The sequence below is a fragment of the Pristis pectinata genome, chromosome 21, assembly GCF_009764475.1.
Source record: "Pristis pectinata isolate sPriPec2 chromosome 21, sPriPec2.1.pri, whole genome shotgun sequence".
NCBI lineage: Eukaryota > Metazoa > Chordata > Chondrichthyes > Rhinopristiformes > Pristidae > Pristis > Pristis pectinata.
Genome location: NC_067425.1, coordinates 25,990,668 through 26,014,855, shown reverse-complemented (window position 1 = coordinate 26,014,855; position 24,188 = coordinate 25,990,668). Strand labels below are relative to the sequence as shown.

The following is a 24,188-nucleotide window of genomic DNA, read 5'->3' as shown; positions in this document are numbered from 1 at the left end:
TAATTCTTGTACAATGGTGCTGTATTTGCCAGCTTCCAATCTTTTGAAACTGTTCCAGAATCCAGGGAATTTCTGAAGGTTGTTACTAATACATCCACTACAACTATAGCCACCCGTATCACCACTCTGTGATTGAGACTGTTAGATTTGGGAAATTTATTGACCTTATTTTCTCCCATGTTATATTTTTACTAGTTTTGGTTTCTTTAATTTACTCATTCCCATTAATGTTGGTTCTCTACAATCTTTGAAATACAGGCAGTACATCATATGAAAATAGAACTTCATAATGAGACTGCTCAGAAGGCCCAACATACAGGACAAGCTGCCAGAAATAACAGGAGACTCCAGCAATAAGCCAAATCCACAAGGTCTTTGGGAGCAATTCTCTTACCTCAGAGGGCCAATGCTTGAGCTGTCTTCAGCCACAACCTTACCAGTCAAACAAACCCTCAGCTACTGCAGCCACAAACACAGCTTCAAAGCAGGGCAAGGATAACACTGGCTGTGGCTATATACCCAAACTCTTAAGCATTAAGAATTCCAGTTTCAATAGAGGCATAAAATACAAGTACTGTTTGAACATAATTAAATATAAAAAGACCACATCTTTTCCATAAGTACAAATTGTTTTGAACCAAAAATGATTCCATTGCCATAATACAATTGTTCTTAAATTGATTTTTATTGGAGCCAACTTTATAATAAAGCTAATTTTCCCCACTGTAAATGTCTATCACAGTGCCACCTACTGATATAGGAGAAACTAAAAGTAAAAACTAACAAGTAAAATTGATCTATTGACAAAAAATGAACTATGCATTTACAACATACCATAAGATGCTGATAAACTGCCTTCAAGTGATTTGGAAATCCTGATGGTTCACTGGGAGATGTTTTCTTTAAACTCATTGGGATCTGATTTCCCACGCTCCTTTAAATACGCCAAGGAGTGGTACCCTGTTCCGTACACTGCTGTGTAAGACATGAATTAAGTGTGTTGAGGTAGTAACATCCTACTTATACCTCAACACACTTTTAATCTGGAAAATCGGCAGGTCTGGCACCAAAGTCACAAGTGTGCCAGATTATCAGAGTTTACTATACTTCAGATGGAGTGCTGCAGATCTTGTTAGTTAAAATTTAGTGGGAAAATATAGTGTCTGATGTGTACCCAAATTAGAATAATGACAGCTTTTAATTGGCTTTTTAATGATCAGTAAAGGTCACGCAAATCCTGATAAATGCTGAGTGAATTGTAGCACTCCATTTTGATGCCAAACTGGGTCAAATGGTGCCTTGATATAAAGGACAATCACACGCACCTCATCTCTGTAGCCAGCTGGTCTTGGTAAAACTCAAACTGTGAATCCATGAGCAGGTTGTTTGTGAGTAAATCTAAACTCGGTGGTACTTCTGATTACTTCCATCTCTTTGCTGATGTTTGACAGTTATCTGATTGGGTAATCATTAGCTAGTTTGGATTTGTCTTGCATTTTGGACATACCTGAGAATTTTTCCAGATCAATGATATTATAACTGTACTATAATAGCTATTTCAGATTTGGGACCCATGTTTTCAATGCTATGACTGGGATATTTTATGATCCCTCAGCCTTTACTTTATCCTGTGGTGTTGGCCCTTTCTTGGTATCAGTGTGGTACCAATATAAATGTAAACAATCCTATTCCATTATTTGAAGAACAGGTTAGTAGTTTCCTCATTGTTCAAGCCAATAACTAACTAACAATCCCTAAATAGATGCAACAAGACCAGTACAACATTTAGACATGAGCTAATAAGTGGCAAGTAACAGTCCTGCCAGATAAATGCCAGACAACAACCATTGCTGATAATTTCAGCCACCTACCCTTAACATTTGAAGAAAGTAACACTGAGTCCCTCATCATCAACATCCTCAGAATTCCCATTGCCTAGAAACTCACCTGGAGTAGCATACATTGGCTGCAGGGGCACATCAAGAGGTTGGGTATCAGGACTTCTCCTGACACCCCAAAATCTTTTCACCATCTATTAGTTATATCAAAAGCATAATGAAATACTCAACACTGACCTTGATAAATGCATCACCAACGAGTCTCAAGAAGCTTGACACCATCCAGAACTAAATGGTTTATCTGATTGTTAGGTGATCCACAAGCTCCAGACCTTAGCGCACTGCATTGATAACTCAAAGTGGAATAGGAGCAATTGGAATGTTGAGAATCACAATGGAAGAGAACCTAGTCATGTCAGGTAGGCCACTGCCCTATGCTACGTTGGCAGTCAGTTAACTCCAGGATTGGAGTGCAGAGGAGTGAGTGTTAGCAATGCACCGATGTTGGGTCCAGCTGCAGTGGCACCCGGTATCAGTGCCAAGATTACATAAAGCCTTTACTCAATCACAGTGCAAAAATCCTTCATATGCTGTCAACCTTGTGGACACGTGAGATTTTTATAATGTATTTGACCATCAATGATATTTTTGTACACCACCTGCAAGTGTGCACTACAGTGTAGAAGCACAGAAGCATTACTGTTAGGGTTATCCATGAAGGTTCTGATGTTCCAGGTCTCAGATTTCATTGAGGAATGGAAGGTGTCGATGAGTGATTTCTGTAAAATGTTGGGTGGCTGCACCAATCCAGCTACTGCCCAACATTGGGCAGCAAGGTTTTGGTCCAGTGGTGAGGGGGTCCAAGATAACTGGAGGCCAAACTCCGTTGCATGCAGCAAAGGGCATCTATGCCAACATACATTTTACCCACATGAACTGCAACTTCCTTGCGGGGATTTAAATAGCTGTGATGGGCTGATAAAATAGGTACCGCCTTCTATCTTCTCTTTTGCTCTTTCTTTCCCGTTCCCTGTCCTCAGCATCTTAAACCTTGTGCACTTCTGTCTTCTCCCAGTTCTGTTGAAAGGCCCATTATTCAAGGGAAAATAGAACATAGACCATTACAGCACAGTACAGGCCCTTCGGCCCACGATGTTGTGCCGACATTTTATCTTGATCTAAGATCTATCCCTTCCCTCCCACGTAGCCACATGAATGACAGAAAAATGGAGGGCTATCTAAGAGTCTTTTAAATGTCCCTAATGTTTCTGCCTCCACCACCTCTGCCGGCAGTGCGTTCCATACACCCACCACTCTGTGTAAACAAAAAACTTGCCTCTGACATCCCCCCATACCTCCCTCCATTCACCTTAAAATTATGCCCCCTCGTGTTAGCAATTTTCGCCCTGGGAAAAAGTCTCTGACCGTCCACTCAATCTATGCCTCTTATCATCTTGTACACCTCTATCAAGTCACCTCTCATTCTCCTTCTCTCCAGAGAAAAAACCCTAGCTCGCTCAACCTATTCCTCATAAGACATGCTCTCCAATCCAGGCAACATCCTGGTAAATCTCCTCTGCACCCCCTCTAAAGCTTCCACATCCTTTCTATAATGAGGCGACCAGAAATGAACACAATACTCCAAGTGTGGTCTAACCAGTTTTATAGAGCTGCAACTTTACCTGGCGGCTCTTGAACTCAGTACCCTGACTAATGAAGGCCAACACACCATATGCCTTCTTAACAACCCTATCGACCTGCGCAGCAACCTTGAGGGATCTATGGACGTGGACCCCAAGATCCCTCTGTTCCTCCACACTGCTAAGTGTGCTGCCATTACCCTTGTATTCTGCCTTCAAATTCGATCTTCCAAAGTGCATCACTTCACACTTTTCCGCGTTGAACTCCATCTGCCACTTCTCAGCCCAGCTCTGCATCCTATCAATGTCTTGCTGTAACCTACAGCAACATTCTACACTATCCACAACACCACCAACCTTTGTGTCATCTGCAAATTTACTAACCCACCCTTCCACATCCTCATCCAATTAATTTATAGGAATCACAAAGAGCAGGGGTCCCAGAACAGATCCCCGTGGAACACCACTGGTCACCGACCTCCAGGCAGAATACGCTCCATCTACAACCACTCTGTCTTCTATGGGCGAGCCAATTCTGAATCCAACACAACCAAGCTTCCCTGGACCCCATGCCTCGTGACTTTCTTAATGAGCCTTTCATGAGGAACTTTATCGAACACCTTACTGAAAACCAGGTACACCACATCCGCTCGACCTTCATCAATGTGCTCTGTTACAAATCTCAAAGAATTCAGTCAGGCTCGTGAGGCACAACCTGCCCTTCAAAGTCATGCCAACTGTCCCTAATCAACCTATGCTTCGCCAAAAGCCCATAAATCCTGTCTCTAAGAATCTTCTCCAGAAAATCACAAGATCACAAGACAAGGGAGCAGAAGCAGGCCATTCGGCCCATCGAGTCTGCTCCAAGGAAAGGGAAATAGAAATGAGAAATGGGGAATGGGGGAAGAAGAAGAAGAAAAAAAACTATAATAATCCCAATTACCGGCCTTATCCCCATATCCCTTGATATCCTGACTATTTAGATATCTATCTATCTCCTCCTTGAACGCCCCCACTGATCTGGCTTCCACTGCTGTACGTGGCAAGGAGTTCCACAAATTCACCACCCTCTGGCTAAAGAAATTTTTCCTCATCTCTGTTTTGAAACTGTACCCTCTAATTCTAAGATTGTGCCCTCTGGTCCTGGACTCACCCACCAAGGGAAACAGCCTAGCCACATCTACTCTGTCCTTTCCTACCAACATTTTAAATGTCGCTATGAGGTCCCCTCTCATTCTTCTGTACTCCAGTGAGTACAGTCCAAGAGCCGACAAACGCTCATCATACGTAAGCCCTTTCATTCCTGGAATCATCCTCGTAAATCTCCTCTGAACCCTCTCCAACATCAGCACATCCTTCCTAAGATGTGCAAAATATTCCAAATGAGGCCTCACTAGTGCCCTGTAGAGCCTCATCAACACTTCCTTACTTTTATACACAATACCTCTCGAAATGAATGCCAACATAGCATTCGCTTTCTTTACCACCGATCCAACCTGGTGGTTAACCTTGGTATCCTGCAAGAGTACCCCCAAGTCCCTTTGTACTTCCGTGCTTTGGATTTTCTCTCCTCCGAGATAATAATCTGCCCGCTTATTTCTGCTTCCAAAGTGTACAACTGCACATTTCCCTACATTGAATCTCATCTGCCATTTCCTTGCCCGTTCTCCTAAACTGTCTAGAGAAACAGACAGAGAAACAGACCTAACAACAAATCATCCCAAGTTGTATTATCTTCAGGAGAGTCAGTCCATCAATTATTCAAGTTTGTTTACATTCATTAACCATCATCTTCTGTCTCACTGGTCTTTGACCTCTAGTTAATTGACCAAATTGTCACTTAGAGAGATCCATTTCCAGGGGATCATTCACCTGAAAGCCATCATCTTGTTATCTATTGATCTACTCATTAGAAATTCAATGACCAGAGACCCATCACCTCACAATAAATGACCAATGGCTTGAGATTGATTTTTATTAATTAATATTACTGGCCTTTAAAAATTGTGCATCAATTCCAGGCTACAACTTCCACTGGCTAATTGATTGCTTCTGGAATTTTAGTGTACAATCAGACCTGAAAGAATCAATGCATTGGGAAGGGTAATCACACAAATTAACAATCACATGACTCAAAGCATCTTTGTGTCTTTAACACAATGCTGAAATGGATAAAATTAGGTAAAATATTCTAGTTTTCAGCATTGTAGAGGCAGAGGAAATGTTGCATTTTAAACAGATTAAGGGAGAAAGCCAATTCAAAATGTTATTGAAAGGTATCATAAATATAGTGGGAGGAGAGGCTATGGTTAACAATTATGGTTTGCTGATTTAGAGGATGGATTGGCAGTTGTCACCTTTCAGTGTATGCTGCCATCTAGTGCTTACAAGTGGAAAATAATTACAAATTTTGCAATAAGCAAAAGATGGAAAAGAATGAAGAATCGACAACTGGCCAGAGTTTTCTGTATCGGTGTTTCTGACAGTGTCTTCCTAGGTTTATATTTACTTTGTAGCCTTCAGCTAAAATCCTGCCAAAACATTTGCTGAAATTGCAAGCTTAACAATGCAGCTTGGGAAACAGGACTAACCATTAAGGTTTGACATTGGGAAATAAACACTGGAAAGATTGAACAGGATGTTGAATTAAAAGGGGATGAATTTAATGTTTAATCAGGAGCAGGAAGTGAAATATAAAGGGAAGTATAAGCATAGGGTGAACAAGAAATAAAAGGAAATGAAAAAAGTAATCTTTTAAATCATCCTGAAAAATTCAAAATCTGAAGTCCCAGCAAGTAATTTTCAATGACAGAGAGACTAATCGACAGCACTTAATACTGGCCCTGCTTTTGAAAGGATACTTATATTTGAAATTAGCAGACTTCACTTTCTCTGGCATGTGTGATTGGCTGCTCAGCCAGATTAAATGACATCATAACTGCTGGATATCAGAGATCCTGTTAACTGATGCCTGACAGCAGCAGTTGTTGCTGGAGTGGAACTTTGAGGGGAACTTTTCATAAGATCAGCTGGATCCACCACTACTACTGATAACAAATTTTGGATACCATGGAGACAGCAAAGGGATTTATTACATTAACAAAGGAAGGACTTCAGGAGCTGAAAAGTGAAACAGGGTTCACATGTAGCATTTGACAAGGTTCCACATGGTAGGCTTCTTCAGAAGGTCAGAGGGCATGGGATCCACGGAGCCTTGGCCATGTGGATTTAGAATTGGCTTGCCTGTAGAAAGCAGAAGGTTGTGGTGGAGGGAGTGCATTCAGATTGGAGGGCTGTGACTAGTAGTGTTCCACAAGGATCAGTTCTGGGACCTCTACTTTTCGTAATATTTATTAATGACTTGGATGAGGGAGTAGAAAGGTGGGTTAGCAAGTTTGCAGATGACACAAAGGTCAGTGGTGTTGTGGATAGTGTGGAGGACTGTCGAAGCTTGCAGAGGGATATTGATAGAATGCAGAGCAGGGCTGAGAAATGGCAGATGGAGTTCAATCTGGAGAGGTGTGAGGTGGTACACTTTGGAAGGACAAACTCCAAGGCAGAGTGCAAGGTTAATGGCAGGATTCTGGGTGGTGTGGAGGAGCAGAGGGATCTGGGGGTTCATATCCACAGATCACTGAAAGTTGCCTCACAGGTGGATAGAGTAGTTAAGAAAGTTTATGGGATGTTAGCTTTCATAAGTCATGGGATCAAGTTTAAGAGCCGCAAGGTAATGATGCCGCTCTACAAAACTCTGGTTAGACCACCCTTAGAGTACTGTGTCCAGTTCTGGTCGCCTCATTATAGGAAGGATGTGGAAGCGTTGGAAAGGGTGTAGAGGAGATTTACCAGGATGCTGCCCGGTTTGGAGAGTATGGATTATGAGGAGAGACTAAGGGAGCTAGGGCTTTACTCTTTGGAGAGGAGGAGGATGAGGGGAGACATGGTAGAGGTATACAAAATATTAAGAGGAATAGACAGACAGCCAGCACCTCTTTCCCAGGGCACCAATGCTCAATACAAGAAGGCATGGCTTTAAAGTTCAAGGGAGATATCAGAGGTTTTTCACCCAGAGAGAGTGGTTGGTGTGTGGAATGCGCTGCCTGGGTCAGTGGAGGAGGCAGGTACGTTGGTCAAATTCAAGAGATTGTTAGACAAGCATATGGAGGAATTTAAAATAGGGGGATATGTGGGAGGAAGGGGTTAGATAGTCTTAGGCGTGGTTTAAAGGTCGGCACAACACATTGGGCCGAAGGGCCTGTATTGTGCTGCATTGTTCTATGGTTCTAAAGGGAACTAAGATTAGAGTGGGAAAGAGAACAGGAAATAAAATGGGCATAAGTCTCCCTGAAAAATTCCAAACCCAAAGGCACTCCAGATCTGGGAATCAGTGTAGGCAGGCAAAATGGTCAGTAAGGACATGGGTGGGTGAAGGGCCCATTTCTATGCTGAACAGCTTTAAGACTCCAATCTGGAAAAGTGGAGATTCTTCTCCCAAGAGCGAAAGGGAGAGGGGGAGGGATGCTGCTTAAAAAGATACATTCAAAAATATGACATGCTTTTGATTAACACGTTTCCACTAGCAGGGGTATCATTAACCAGACAGATGTAGGATAATTATCCAATTAACTGAAGGGTAAAGATTGGGCCTTTATACAGCAGCTTGTAATTGAGAATGTGTTGTAAAGGTTAGTGGAATGTATATACAAAATATGATAGCAAAGTTGTAAAGAGTAGGACTCTTTTCACTATTCTCATTAAGCTCGTTGTAAGCTCTAGAGACAACATCCCATCTTTCCATTTTGCATATTACAGAATTCTGGACTGGTTCCCATTGTATCAGAGAACATCTGTTGGTAATGATTCTGTATTTACAACCTGCCTTTGTTTCTATTCTTGTCCTGTTACCATTCTCTTTTGCTTTGTATCTTCATCTCTTATTTGAACTTCCCTGCCTACACTATCACAAATTTGCTTTTGTTTTTAGTTCCCACTCATCTGCCATGCCTTTGTACTTGCTTTAAACATATGAAGTTATAGGAATAGGCGATGCAGCCCCAAGAGACTGCCATTCAATGAGTCATGGCTGAGCCTGTCTTGTTCCCATATCCCATAATCTCCACCAAGACCAAGCTATTGATCTTAGCTTTGGTTCTAAACAATTGAATTGTCTGTGGAAGAAAATTTCATGAGTAAAGAAATTGCTTACATCATTCTTAAGTGGCCAACCCCTTATCCCATGCGCCACATCTAAAATACCCTGCAGAGGAACCTCTCTCTATCTAATGAAGTGTTTTTTTTAATTTAAATGCTGGAAAACAATCTACAAACATAAGATACTGGAAATACTGCAGTTAATCTGTCTGAAGGAGAAGCAAATAGAGACATTTGAATGAGAGCAGAGGAGAATGAAAAAGATAACAATAGTGGTAGCTGCAGAGAGCAGCTGCTGGAATAGCTTGAAGGTCAGGCTACATCTGTGGAGAGAGAAACAGAGGTAATGTGTTTCAGGTTGATGATCTTACATCAGAATTGACTTGTTCTGCTTGTTTTCTAACTTTGCCTAGTTCTCATGAAAGGTCATTCACCTGAAGCATTAACTTAGTTTTTCCACTGAACTTGCTGAGTATCCTATCCAATCTCTCCTTATTAGAACTGCCCTCCAGATCCAAAGCATTATCCAGTGAATCTAAGTTGCATAAACTTCAAGCAGAAATGCAACTCCAGTCCCACACAGCTGGGTGACAGGTTTGAGGTACCAGTATGGTTAATCATGCCATTTGCTTGCAGAGAAGCTAAGACAGGTTACACTTGCGATAAGATCTGCTAATTTTATAGGAAACATTTCAGTATCGGTGCAGTGGGAGAAACCTGTATGCAGGGATTCAAATATTGAGCTCCAGCTAAGATGGAAATAGATGAACTGCAGATAGAGCTCACAACCTCATGTTCCAGAACTTCGATGAAAGGGAGGCTGGAGGTGATTTGCAAGGACTGGGGAAAGTGGTGATGGCAGATCTGAGGGGAAAGGGAAGAGAATGTGAACACGACTGAAAATACAGAGGTGGGGAATGCAAGTTCAGCAGGGTAAAGGAATGAGACTGATCACCTTGGGAGAAAGGGCTATCAAGGGCATGTATTATGTCAAAGCACAGGATTAAAAATTAAGTCTGATATCTAAGATGGCACACTTGGCTGACACCAATTACTTAAGTATTTTGGCTTTTGCTGGAAAGTTACTCTGATTTCACTTAATTTGAATGATCTAGCAATTTTGCTTTCCTTAGCACTAAACTCTGCATCACATTGCTTTAATCAAATTTTTGGGTAATTTAGTATATTATTGCAAACTCCCATAGACTGAAGTGCAATTGTGTGTGTTTAAATCACATTCCAATTTCGTTAATTCAGAATGCAAAGGTTCTTCATGTCAAACAAAACTTTCTGACCTTGTGTTTTGTTGAAATGAAATATTATAAAATCAATAGAAAAGTAAGTGGAAAACTTCATCAATCTAAGCTGCAGAGTGAACTGCCATAATTGAAATATTGATTCTTGGGGAATTTGGTTAATTGAAGCATCACCATTACTGAGATCATGAGCTCTTTCAGCAGCCCAGATCCTTTCAGTTCTAGGAAAATCTCATTAAGACAGACAGCAATTGCACTTTGCTTTTTGCTTACTTCCCTGATCATATAGATTTATTGCATTAAGTATCATGACTTGTGAAACATTCAAAATGTAGCTCGAAATCCAATGCACTAAATACTTACGAACCCAAGACTGCATAATGTCTATGATGAACTTTCAGCATCAAAGCCCAGTCCAATGAAAGCAAAGAATTTATCTTGCCTAAAGTCCATTACCTTTGTTTGTCAGGGGGGAGAAAAATAGAAGACAACTTATCCAAGATGATATTACCTTGTCTGTTGGTCAAGTGTCTTTTGTTCAAGAGTTGTCATTGCTGACAGATTTCAGAGGGAAATGTAGCATTTCTCAGACCTTGTGCATGCAGTGTTTGCAAGAGTAAATTCCAATCTTATGGTCAGCAGCGCTTTTAAGCTTCAATGGAAAAATAATTTACAAAATATTTTACTCCAATTATCAGAAAATAAATAGCAACAAATTATTTGTTGCTTTTTTTTCCTCAGTTGGATGTAGATTTAGTTTTAGGGAATAAAGCTGGGCAGGTGGAAGGTATAAATATCAGTGGGAGAGCATTCTGAGGTACTGGCCATTATTCAGAATTAGAATAATTATGACAAAGGACAGATGTGAAATAGGAGTAAAGGTTCTATTCTGGGCGAAGTTTACAAGTCTAAGTGACTTAACGAAAGTGAAGCAGTAAAAGCTATTTGAAGATAAGTCAGTCTTGGAACAATGGGGAGCATTTAAGGACATTCAAAGGGTTTAGAATAAACATGTTCTCACAAAGAAAAATGGTAGAACTGCCCAATCTAGAGCCCTCAGATAAAAAGGTGTGTAGAGAGGATGAGGCAAAAATCATTTATATCAGGCACCAAGAGCTTAGTAACTAATTTCAGCTGTATTGAACATTGATTTACAACCTCATTCTTTTACTGCAATTTTTGGGTTACCAATGATGGAATCTCACCACTTATCTGCTTCTGCTCGTCGTAGGATCGCCTGTGTCACATTAATGGCCAAGCGTTCCATTTTGTTCAAATGGAAGGATCCAATACCTCCCACCACTTTTCAGTGGTTTTCTCAAACTACAGCATGTTTAAAGTTAGAAAAAATTAGGAGTGGTACTATTGATCCTTCGCTTAAATTTGAGGAAGTTTGGAGTCCATTTATTCAATATTTCCATATGATATAAGCTGACCTTCTTCAGATCCCTTTCAATAACCCTTGAATGCAGAGGAGCAGAATTGACGACATAGTAATTTTTTTTTTAATTGAAGAAATATCAGTCCTTTTTCTATGAAGTTTGTGTTTTTTTTGGTTTATTATCAACATTTTTTTTTGATTTGGGGGTTCTTTTTTCATATAATTAAATTTCTTTTCAATCTTTCCTTTTGTATTTGTTCACTTAATAAGAGAACGGGAGGTCTAGATTACTTTTTTTTACTCCTTGTGATTATACATTTTAACTGTTATGATTGTTATCTCCTGATCTCTTTGCACCATATGTATGACGACTAATGTTATATGTTATTTTGTACTAACTTGAAAATTAATAAAAAGATTGGAAAAAAAGAGCTTAGTAAATCAGAAGATCTGCAATAGTATAAGATGAGTAGGAATGAAATTAGAAGCAGAGGTTATGAAAACAAGATGTTGACAAGAAAAATCAAAGGACACGCAAAGAGTAAAACAGGCAAAAAAGTAGGGCCAATTAGGGACCAAGTGAGTGTGGGCAGAGGATGTGGGTAAGATCCTCAATAAATCTCTTACAGCTGCCTTAACTGATAATTAGAATCATCATCCTCTTATGTCAAGGCAAAGACATGACAGTGGCTCTACTTCATTAGGGGTTTGAGGAGATTTGATACGTCACCAAAGACTCTTACAGATTTCTATACATGTACTGTGGAGAGCATTCTGACTGATTGCATCACAGCCTAGTATGGAGGCTCCAAAGCATAGGATCGCAAGAAGCTGCAGAGAGTTGTAGATTCAGCCAGCTCCGTCACGGACACAACCCTCCCCACCATCGACATTTTCAAAAGGCAGTGACGAAAAAATGGCATCCATCACTAAGGACCATCACCACCCGGGACATGCCCTCTTCTCATCACTACCATCAGGGATGTGGTACAGGAGTCTTAAGACCCAAACTCAACAATTCAGGAATAGCTTCTTCCCCTCTGCCATCAGATTTCTGAACAATCCATGAACACTACCTCATTATTTCTTTTTTTGCACTATTTATTTTTGTAATTTATAGATTTGTGTGTCTTTGCACTGTACTGCTGTTGCAAAGCAACAAATTTCACGTCATATGTCAGTGATAATAAATTGATTCCGATTGCATGAGCTAACCAGAGTAAAAGAGGAAGTATTTTGAAATAAGTAATTTGCCAGGCCCATTGAGATGTATCCTAGACTGTTAAACGAAGCAGAGGATGAAATTGTTGGGGTTTTAACTACAACATTTCAAACCTCTCTGGTTACAGGAGTGGTATCAGGGGATTGGAGAACTGCTACTGTTGTTTAAGGAAGTAGGGGTAACTCAGGTAATTACAAGCCAATGAGTTTAGCTTTAGCTGTGCATAAATATTGAAATCCATTCTGGTGGACAATATAAACACTTAGCAAGGCAATAGATTAATCAGGAACAGCCAAGAGAGATTTGTCAAGGGAAGATCACGTCTGACTAATTGATAGATTTCTTTGGGCAAGTACATTTGAAGTAATCTGGATTTTTGCCAGGTTTTTGATAATTTCGTACATGGCAGGCATCCTAAATAAAGCCTCTTGGATCCAAGGGAGATTGGCAAATTGGATCCCAAAAAATGGCTCAGTGGCATTAGCAATGGGTGAGGATTGACAGGTATGGTTAATGGGTGTTTTTTTTAATGACCAGAAGAGAAGGCTGTTACCAGTGGGCTCAGTACACAGTCCCTTTTCATAATATATATTAATGAGCTGGACCCAAAGGTAGGGAGCATGAATACGAAGTTTCACACATTATAAAAAAATTAGTATAAAAAACAGCAAAGAGGACAGCTTCAGATTAAAGCAAGATGGTTGGTCATTTGGACAGAAAAATGGAAAATGCATTTTAATCCAGAGAAGTGCAAGGTAATTAAAAAACAGAAAATGCTGGAAACATTCAGCAGGTCAGTGGAGAGAAACAGATCCAGGCCTTTCATCACAACTTGTAAAGAGAGATAGTTTCCAGATGCATTGGATGAGGGATGTATAAATCAATGGGAATCTCTCCGATAGGTTGGGATCACATCCGGCAGTAGGAGTGGCAGTTAGGATGAGATTATGCTTCTTTGTTTATGTAATGTGTTGCTGATATAGCAAGGCTATGCAACATACCCAGCAGGCCAGACTATACTAATAGAAAAACAAAACCCCAGCCAAAATATTGACAGGCAGAAGTGGCCGATTCTGATACAGAAAGAAAGAGCGAGTTACCTTAAGAACTTGAATTCGATGTCGAGTCCAGAAGGCTGCAATGTGCCCAGATGGAACACGAGGTGTCATTCCTCAAGCATGCATTGCGCCTTGTAGTAACATTGCAGGAAGCCACAGGCAGATAGATCAGAGTGGAAGTGGGATGGTGGAATTAAATTGCAGGCAACTGGGAACTCAGGGTCATTCCTGCAGTCTGAATGCATTCTCCACAAAGCAATCAACTAACCTGCATTTGGTTTCTCCAATGTAGAGAAGGCCACATTTTGAACACAGACTGCAGTACATTAGATTGGAAATGCTAGTGAATTGCTGCCTCACCTGGAAAGACTTTCAGGTCCCCGGATGGTGGGAAGGGAAGAGCTGTTCCATCTCATGGCACTCCCCCATGCAACTGCAGGCAACATGGTAGGTGAGGACAGAAGCCTGGACCACTCCCTTCACAATGCTGAGAGGGGAGGAGAATGAGGGTCTGGCAGTGGAATCTTGTTGGGGCTGACACAATTTGCAAAGGATAATCCATTGTGAAGTGTGAGGCAATGTATTTGAGAAAGACCAATAGGAGATAAATGGGAGAATATTCAGTTATGAGGAAGAACAGGGAGTGTATATCCACATATCCTCAAAAGTAACATGACAGGTCAATAAAGTGATTAAAATGCATATGGAATGTTATCCTTTATTAGTTGAGGGAGACAAGAGCAGAGAAGTTATGGTACAATGGTATGTAACATTAGTTGGGCTACAACTTGAGTACTGTGTACCATTCTGGTCACCACATTACAGGAAAGATGTGATTGGATCGGGGAGAGGTCAGAGAAGATTTGAGGATATTGTCGGAACTAGAAGATTGTAGCTAAGTGGAAATCGGACTGTTCTTTGGAACAGAGGAGTCTGAGGGAGATATTTTCCTTAGCAAATAGATCAAAGATGAAGGGACATAGATTTTAAGTAACTGATTGGAGGATGAGGAGGTAAATGTTTTCCACCCAAATGGCAGCTGGGGTCCGGAAATGGTGTAAAGGCAGAAGCCTTTAACATGTGAACAATATTTGGAAGTATACTTGAGCTATGGCCACTGACCAAGTTCTGAATGATGGGATTATGCTGGAGTACTTCTGTTTTTGACTGCATGGACACAATGGGCCAAACAGCCTCCTCTTCATAGATTCTCTATGACTCAATATATGTGTAAACAGAATAGTCCCACCCAAGGTGACCTCCAAAACTGAGGGCTTAACTAGTTTCCATAATGCTCACCATGTCTCATTCTTTTCCTTTGCCAGTCCTTCATGTATTTTCTTATGACTGGTCCTATCACAGCTTGGTGAACTTTGACTCCAGGAACTAATGCAGATTTCAGCCTATACTTTGGACGAGGCGGACTTTAATAGTACTTGTGTGCGTTAACAATAAGTGATTAGTTTGCATTTGGCCATGTATTTGTGGATTTGTTACCATTAATTTTGTTGGAATTCTATTTTCTGTTACACTCATACTGTTACTGAATTATATTAACACAATTCTGCTTCATAAGAAAAGTTGTACCATGCATAAACAATTATGCTTCTCTAGGATCTTTGGCTATAGCTGCAGAAGAGCTCATTCAAAAATGACACTAAAACACGAGTTAGACTTGCTTATGATTATCAATAGGCTGACCAGTCAAAAATCACAAAACATGGAAGAAACTGTATCCCTAATAAGAAAATCTACTCCATTAGACACAGCACTTTAACCCTGCCTGTGTTCACTCATCTCACTAGGCAAATTAGAGATAGCTCAAGTGGCATCCACTTGACACCCACTAGAATAATGACTCTGGATAGCACCTTCCTAGCATTTAGCAACACAAGGATGTTGCTAAATAGCCAACCTGCAACAGTGAAAAGGACTTTACAAATCACAATCTCAATCTAGATTTTATTTTGGTATACAATAATAGGTGTGAACGATGCTTTCCTAGTCTGTTCTGCAACTCTAGTAGATCATGACTAGTCTAGATTTCAATTCCATTAATGTGCTTTTATTCCATCTCTCTTAATATCCTTCCCTAATGGAAACCTATTCATCTCACGATCAAAAATTTCAATTGATCTTAGCCTTTGATGGGGAGAGTGTTCATAATTTCCACAACAATCTAGGTGATAAAGTGCTAAATGATTTTACTTCAAGGTCATCTAATTCCAATTTAAGATTATGCTCTATTGTATTTGATTGTTTTTAAAATAACAGTTTACCTCCATAATGAATTCCTGTTTTGAAGCATCCTGGCAATAGCATTAATACCCCTTGTCCTAATCAGTATGCAGCTAGAATATCCAGTACAAGTGCTGGCAAAACCACAACACCAACATCTAGACTTCAGGTTAGTAAAATCTAATCTTTTGTTATTGCAAATGCATTTTCAGCAGGTCATTCATTGTACAAAATGCAAGAGACTGCCATGCTTGTTAGTTGTGCCTAACTCTGTTGCAAGCCTTATGACATCTCTTTTTAGCACCATGTTGTGTTAACTGGTAAGTATCCCAATAAATCAACAGAAAATGGAAAAAATTAAATCTGCTACAGACTTTTATTATCAGCAGCAAGATTCCTTCCCAACTTTAACCTGGGGCCTGTGAATTTCACATTTCATTTGGGAAATTAAAACAAATAGAGTCTGCTAGACAAGCAGAAAGGAGACACGATTGAAGGTTTGCAATACAAAAATAAAGTGTTGATCAGGAACTCCCTTATCAATCTATTACAATTTCTCAGCTTTTCCATTTCAATGTGAACTGAGTAAAGTGTTGATCACACATCTTCATTTGCACTCTCTTAATTCTGGGTAGTGTTTCAAAGACATACTTTTAAAGTCACAAATGCCTTGTCAACTTGTACATGCTGTATGAAAATAAACAACTGCAGAGGCCTACAGATTATTGGCACTTGCAATATTCCTTACATAAATTGATCTTGTTCTAGTCCCTGGTGCAAAAATGTACTACTGACTCCTGGGAATCTCCTGACCCAACACAGTTCAAGTCCAGAGGGCACATTTTGGATGGTATTGAGAACCTCAAGTCTATGCAGAAGCATTATTCAGAAGGGACTACCCAACAAACTGCAAACCCAGCTGCCCGCCCTGTTAGGCACCACCTACTCCATTTGTGGAAGAGTCTGCGGTTTTACATTGGCCTCACGAACCAGCCAAGAACCTACAAAACCAGAGTAGAAACAAGTCCTCCTTGATCAGAGGGACCACCCAAGAAGAAGCCTCAGTGACATTCCTCTCACCAGTGTGGAGAAAGGATAGTCACTACAGACCCCACCCAACAAACACACACATTGCAGTGATACAGAAACTTCACCAGACAGAACCCAAAAGAGCATGAGAGAGAAAACGGAAACACGTGATCCAAAAGGGAAAGATGAAACAGGGCTAGAAGGCACAGAAAAGAAAACCAACATATCTTCCCCTCTATATAGATGATCTATAATCCCATGATATAATTACTTGGGAGGTACAGTTGGGTTTGCCCATGTGTAATTTGAATTCAGAGTTCTAATGTGCCATTAGAAAGTTATGTTAAACTTTCACACCCAATGTTATCAAATGATGAAGTGGAAAAAAAAAGTGGTCAGAACACAATATTGTGGACGTCTTTGAGAATGAAGGGATATGATGAAAAGGCAACTAATGGTGTGGTCAGTCACTAAAAAGGACATTTTTCCAGCCTAATAACTTTTTCCAGTTCAAAGAAAAGTATCTTGTTACTTAATGTGAGAGAAAAGGGACAAAAGAAAAGTGCAAGAATTAGTAAATTGTAGAGATGTATTGTACCCCAGCACAGTAGACTGATGAGACTAACTGGCAGAATGTTACTGATCAGCCCCTCCCCCACTCTTTTCCTAGAAATTTCACACATTTAATCACCTGCCTTTCATCATTTTTAAAAAGTATCAAATAAAAAAAGTGGGAAAAATGGTATCAGTGTTACAGAACTTTTAAAATAACTGGGAGAAATGAAATTTCAGTGGTCTGTCATTTAAACAATTGCCACAGTACCTCAATCATTGTCTTTGCAACCTTTAATGCAGGTTGAACAGCTGATGAAGCCAAAAGGTCCTATTCTTTACACTGTACAATCAGATTTTGCACAATTCTACCTATCTGCTGAGGCACAGAAGTTGCTCGTTGTTGTAATGGCTGTTTAAACAATTGAGAAACAGAACACCACACAGTCTCCACTTTATATCTCTAAAGCTCTTTACACATGAATTAGACAACTTTTTCGAACCTCAACAGCACATCAGTTAGGAATAGATTTGTTTCTTTTTCCCTACCTACTACCCTCCCACATCGAAAGTTCATAGTGCACAGGTCTAGAGCTTGTTGTAGCAGCATTTTTTTTTACATCAGTATTTTCGATCTTCCAAACAGCTATCCAGCTGGAAATTTATGTTTTTTGTTTCTGTGGGACCCAGATAACCTTCAAGTGTCAAGTTTCCTGGACGACAGAAGCTTCACGGCACAAGTTAGGGAAGGCAGAATGCCACTTTAACTGGATGCAGTAGCAATCGGCTTCTTCAGCTGCTGATTCATAATCTCCCTGGTACGGCAAGCTTGAACCTGATCATAGCAGGAGTTACACACCAGCACAGGGTCATATAGCTGCTGATCTGGAATGGGTAGCTTCAGGTGGCAACAGTTGGCACAAAACACATTTCCACAGTTCCTAGAAAGAAAACAAACAGTTACAAGTAAAACAACAGTGTTTAAGTAGCGGGACTAGTATTCAGAAGCCTGGACTACCGGTTCAGAGATGTTTAAGTCCCCGCAGCAGATGGGAATTCAAGTAATTAAACTGTAATGGAATTATAAGTGTAATATCAGCAATGATAATCATGATTTTATCCATCATAAAAATCCACCTTGTTCACTCACATCAATGGCTTCCTTCAATCAGTCATCCTGCCTGGTCTAACCTATGAGGATCTAGACTCAAGTGTAGTTGACACTGAAATGGCCCAGAAAGCCACTTAGTCTAAGATGGGCAATAATTACAATCACACAGCATGGAAACAGGCCCCTCAGTCCACCCAGTCTATGCTGTCCATCATCCACCCATTTATACTAATCTTATATTAATGTTTTTTTTTACATTCTCCCCACATTCTCATCAACACCCACCACCCCCCCCCCCCCCCCCCCCCCCCCCACCACCACCACAAGATTCTATCTCTCAACTACACACTGGGGGGTAGTCAACAGTAGCCAATTAACCTACTAATATGAACATCTTGGAACATGGGAGGAAACTGGAGGAGTCACAGGAGAAAGTGCACAGGTGGTACCCAAGATCAGGATTGAACCCAGGTCTCTGGTGCTGTGAGGCAGCAGCTCTACATGTTGTGCCACTGTGCTGCCTTTGTTGTTGGCCTTTCCATAAACACCCACATCATACAAAATGTTAATCCAGCAATATGTCTGCACTACGAGGGAGAGGAGACTATAGGTTTGTGGCACACTGCCTACTCAAGAACACAAGAAAACAGGAGCAGGAGTTGTCCACCTGGCCCTCAAGCCTACCCAACCATATATAATGATCATGGCTGATCTCCCTAGGACTCAATTTCTCTTCTGTGCTAGTTCCCCCTTAGCCCTCAATTTCCCTCTCTTTCAAAATTTATCTGCCTTCTGTTTAAATATCTCCAATGGCCCAGTCTCCATAACCCTCTGGGGTAGAAAATTCTAGAGATTCACTACCTTCTGAGAGAAGAAATTCCTTCGCTTTATTCAAAATGTCTGCCCCTTATCTTATATCTATTTCACATCATTTGAGACTCTCCCACTCATGGATACATCTCAACATCCACCTTATACCCCCTTAGGATCTTTTGTTTCAATCAGGTTCTCTCTCATTGAAGCCAGCTTCCTTTTAATTGCTGAGGTTTATGATCCAAGCCAGTATTGTTGTGTTAAAAAAAATTACCCAGCATATAATAGAACTTCAGAATGACATTCCTCAACGCACATGTGCCCACACAATTTTTGAATGATCATATAATATAAACAGCAGCAAGCAACTGAGCTGGACGGGAGGCTTGATGTGGCAACCAAATGTAATGCGGTGAATTGGAAGAATCTTGATTTATTATTTGACCACACCCGGAATTAAATATTTTCTTTAAGAAGTATGTTTACTCATTCACTGGATTAACTAGGGTTTAATGATAAATAATTGTACTGTATTGTGCGTCAGTATTTAGAAATGTTACAGGAATGATTTTGATATGGAAAAAGTTAGTAAAGCAAGTTAGTGTTGAGAAACAGTATTTATTGTCCACTTCCCTTCAAACTTGTGCCTACCTTCCTACATGTTTTAATTCATGGAACACCCGAAAACACCAAAATTCCTCTAACCAATCCAGTCATAGTACAGAATCACTTTGGCACTGAAGGTCCACGTCAGGTTAGTAGAGGAACCCAATCGATCCCATTCATCCACTTTCCCACCACTGCACACCCAATTACTTTCACTTTGGTGTCCATCTTATCTATTCCACTGCTTCTGGAATCACAAGGACCCATCTCCTGAATGGCCCAAATGACTGTTTCTACCATCTCAGGTGGAGAATTCTAGACTACGATCACTCTCCACACAAAAAGAAATTCCCTCATAACCCTCTGCAATTTTTGTTAAATTCTGTGTCTACTGGCCTTTGAATCATCAGTTTGTGGTAAAGACTTCTCACTACTTGTCCCATCTAAACCTGTCATGACTTTCCATATGAAATATCCTCTCAATGTAGGACTGTCGTTTTCTTCCTCAAGTGTGATGACTGGAACTGGATGCTATACTCCAGTTATCATGTAACCAGTGCTCCAGAGAGATTAAAAAACCTCCTTGATTTTGCATTCAATGCTCAACAGATACTACCACTTTTACATCAAGTAGATTTAGGCTCTCTTTAGAACTATGCTATTTATCTCATCTGTCTTCCACAATTCTGCATTAAATGTCAACTGCCATCCATCTGCCCACTTTGTCTTCTTACTAACCATGACTATCCTCCTCACTGTGTACTACACAAGCTTTATGTTATCTGCAAACTTAATTCTACAAACCCATAGCTGAGTTATTAAACAGATATACATCTGTGTGCTGGCACTGACCCCTGTGGAATAAATACCAACTTACTTCTTGCTTCTACTGGTTCTGACCATGCACTTATTATCCTGAACTTTGTGGTATAGGAGGACTACTTCCAAGAACCTAAAAGTCACTAGGTTCATGGCCCTCCAAAACCCAGCTATGTGGAACAGTCCTTATTTCATCTTCTTGACTATTCATCTATAAACAAAGCATGGACCTCAATGACTTCTTTTGGGTCGATTCTGCTGCTTCTAGAATCACAAGGATCCATCTTTGGACACAATCCTGCCCCTCATCTTCCTGGTGCCCTTGGCGATGTCAGACAAAAAAGTGTGGGCAGGTTCCACATTAACACTGACAATCTAATTCTTCCTCCTGTTGAACTCTCCCTTGGCTCTATGTGATTGATTAGCTACTTCCCAGACTTCTAATTTCTTGTTAAATTCTGTAAAGAGAAGCTCTATGGCATCCAAGACACAGCAGGTGATGAGTAACAAAGTCAAAGTCAGGATTCATAAAGAAAATTGATTCCACTCACCTGCAATGATGTCTCCTTTTGGCTAACCAGAACTCTGAGTCACAGTTAAAGCAATGAGATGCCATATGATCAGGGACCCATCGAGTCACCTGGAACAGATGAACAAAGTAGAAAATAGTCTCTTCCTTGAAATATACAAATTGCACCGACATTAAATAATCTGCATCATAATCAACTGCCTGTAAAAGACACTAAACCAGATATTTTAGAAAATACTGTGTTTTCTCAGGATATATAATTATGCTTATGAATAAAACAACATTTTACCAGCAAGGCAAGACAAATGCTCAGAAAATTGCCTACTCTCCAAAAGAGTGACCTTTTCACACACTGTATCTCGATCCTTACCTCCACAGCAATATATCAAATGCTTCGTGAACACACTGTTTTAGCTGTCTTTCTTAATAACATTTTTAATATCATAAATGTTAAATAGATACATTCTACATTACTTCTTATTCCTAAGTTTTGCATTCTTACATAGGATCATGTCTTCATTTAATCTTCAATATTAAAAAAAAACTCAGCATTATATTCATCCTCATTTTTTATTATCTTTTGTTGCATAGAGATGATTTTGAAACAGTACATCTTAAACAAGCAGAGAGCAAAGGGGAGGCTGGGATGGGGTTGGTGGGGGGGGCGGATGGATGAGATGTACCACAGAGCCGAGAGAAGAACAGCATCAGAGGGAAAGGGTGTGCTTGGAGGAGGGGAACACGAGTATGATTGTTGGATGGATAAAGGAGAGCGAGTGGGTACAAGAGGTTGCACATGAGAAACAGAGGAGACTCGATGGGAGGGAGGTGTCAACCACAAGTTGCTGAGAAGTGATGGAAGCATGAGTGTGATGGATCTTGTTCTCCTACCTCAGTCTCCTTCCTATCCACAGGTTCCCAACTTGCTTCTGAGCGCTGGTCATCACTGTGGATGGACAGAGATTCCTCAATATCACTATCGTCCGATTCTCTCAGGCATGTCTGCAAATTACACAAAACATTTATGTGAGAGTACCACATTATTAGCTATGAAACAGTTAAGTACAATTCAAAGATTAACACTGTCACATTTGCTAACTATACTGTCCACAACATACACTTGATCAAACCTCTGCTATTAAAACACTACACCAAATGTGATTCTATTGATATACATCCTGCCAAATCTGCATCGTTTACACACTATGTGGTGCCTGTTATTTGGTGGTTTAGGGCTTCTGCTCATTCTTCAGGATTTACCACAACCCCTTTTCAGTTTCCTTTGTCAAAAATCCATTGATATGCACTTCAAACTCTGGGTAGGATTTCTGCCACCGAGTGATCATTGCCAAGGCAGGAGTAGAAAATCAGAAGCAGCAGTGTCAGATCTTTGGGGGCCAGAAGAACCCTGAAGGTCAGAGCACATGGCTTTCATAAGGCCCTGGCAGAGAAATGCACTGTCAAAAGCCTAGTATTTGTTGCAAGGTGGAGTACAAGAAGTTGGCAAAAAAAAATCCTTTCACTGTGGGAAATTAAAGTGTCGCCTGTCACATGGCAGGCACAGATACCAGAACAGTTGGATAGACCATCAAAAGTCACCAAGAGGCATTACAGTCTTGTGCAATTAGTGGGTAGCAAAAGAGTAGAGTCATAGAGTCATCTGGTCAATGAGTCAGAGACACACAGCACAGACACAGGCCTTTTTGCCTACTATGTCCGTGCTGGTAGCAGTTTGAGGGCTATTTTAGCAAGGCCAAGAAAAGGGGCTTGGGATGGAATGATAGGCTTCTGTGGCTGAATATTCCCTCATTCTCTCACAATATTGTTGAAGGTTCAATAAAATCAGAAGGGAACTTCTTAGTCTATGAATAGTTACCAAACTACAGCCAAATGCCATTACAAGTGGCCTCAGCAAATATGGCATTGGGAAGACAGAAGAAACAAACAAAAAAAATCAGCCACAGCTCCACACTTAATTAGCAATCCATGACAATGATGGAGAAGTATGGCACAAATGTGTCCTCTGTCATTGCGGCATAGTTTCCTCAGCTGACATTTGAATTTTGATAGTCAACCACACCATCCTCCTCCAAATTCTTTGACAGCCCATGACCTCAGGAATCTATCCTCTCCCGTCCCCCTCCCATCTTTCAGTGTACTACTTCTTCCCTCCCACTTTCAGTATGCTGCCTCTTTTTCCCCCACTTTGTGTGCTCTCTCTTCAAAAGACTTCCCATTATTTTTCATATATATGCCGATGAAATCCAGCTAACCATCCATCATTTTTCCTGTTTCATCTGCCCACGATGGTTGAATAACATACTCCAGTTAAACAGTAAGGAAACCAAAGCTGTTGATTCCCCCTCCCCAACACATGTAAAGCTTGTCACCAACTGCATCCTCTGTCCAACCACCACCTTAGGTTGAAATGTACCCATTAACAACTGCAATTGATTCAATCATGAGCTGAGCATCCAACTTATTAAATGTTTTCTATCACCAAGACTTATTAATGCTGCAACAGCACCTGCCACTACACCAATATCTGGTGCCTTTTCCACAGCTGGGTCTCATCCACCACTGTCAGTGAATTGTAACAAAACCAAAATTCTGTGTCTCACATTACACGATTTTCTATCTCACTCATCCACATTATCTTTGTTTGCACTGTTCATGGTCACCTAGAACTTCAGATTTACAAATTTAAAATTCCCATCCTCATGTTAAAAGCCTCTCAGCACTTTGTTCACTTCAACCCCTTGCTTCTAAACTTGGCATTTGTCTTCATTCCTTCACATCAGCACTAGCACCTTGGCTCTTGAACCAACTTTGTCCCATACTCTGAAATTTCCCATCTAAACTATCGTTTTCAATACAGAAATAAAAGTGTCAGGTAAACTGCTGAAGTGCATTCTTTGGTAAAGTGGTCTTGAATTAATGTACAG

General features: G+C 40.5%; 1 protein-coding gene across 12 annotated transcripts in view; it reads right to left on the bottom strand.

The window, feature by feature from the left end:
- Positions 1 to 16,184: 16,184 nt before the first annotated feature.
- The window catches only part of mtmr4 (myotubularin related protein 4), a 100,828-nt gene continuing 92,824 nt past the window's right edge, over positions 16,185 to 24,188 (bottom strand). For all 12 annotated transcript variants that reach the window (XM_052035380.1, XM_052035370.1, XM_052035372.1 and 9 more), the window contains 3 exons: positions 22,135 to 22,245; positions 21,266 to 21,354; positions 16,185 to 18,306 (listed from right to left, as the gene is read on the bottom strand). In XM_052035380.1, the coding sequence (XP_051891340.1) occupies positions 18,129 to 18,306; positions 21,266 to 21,354; positions 22,135 to 22,245 (378 nt within the window). In that variant the 3' untranslated portion in view covers positions 16,185 to 18,128. The remainder of the gene's footprint in view (positions 18,307 to 21,265; positions 21,355 to 22,134; positions 22,246 to 24,188) is intronic.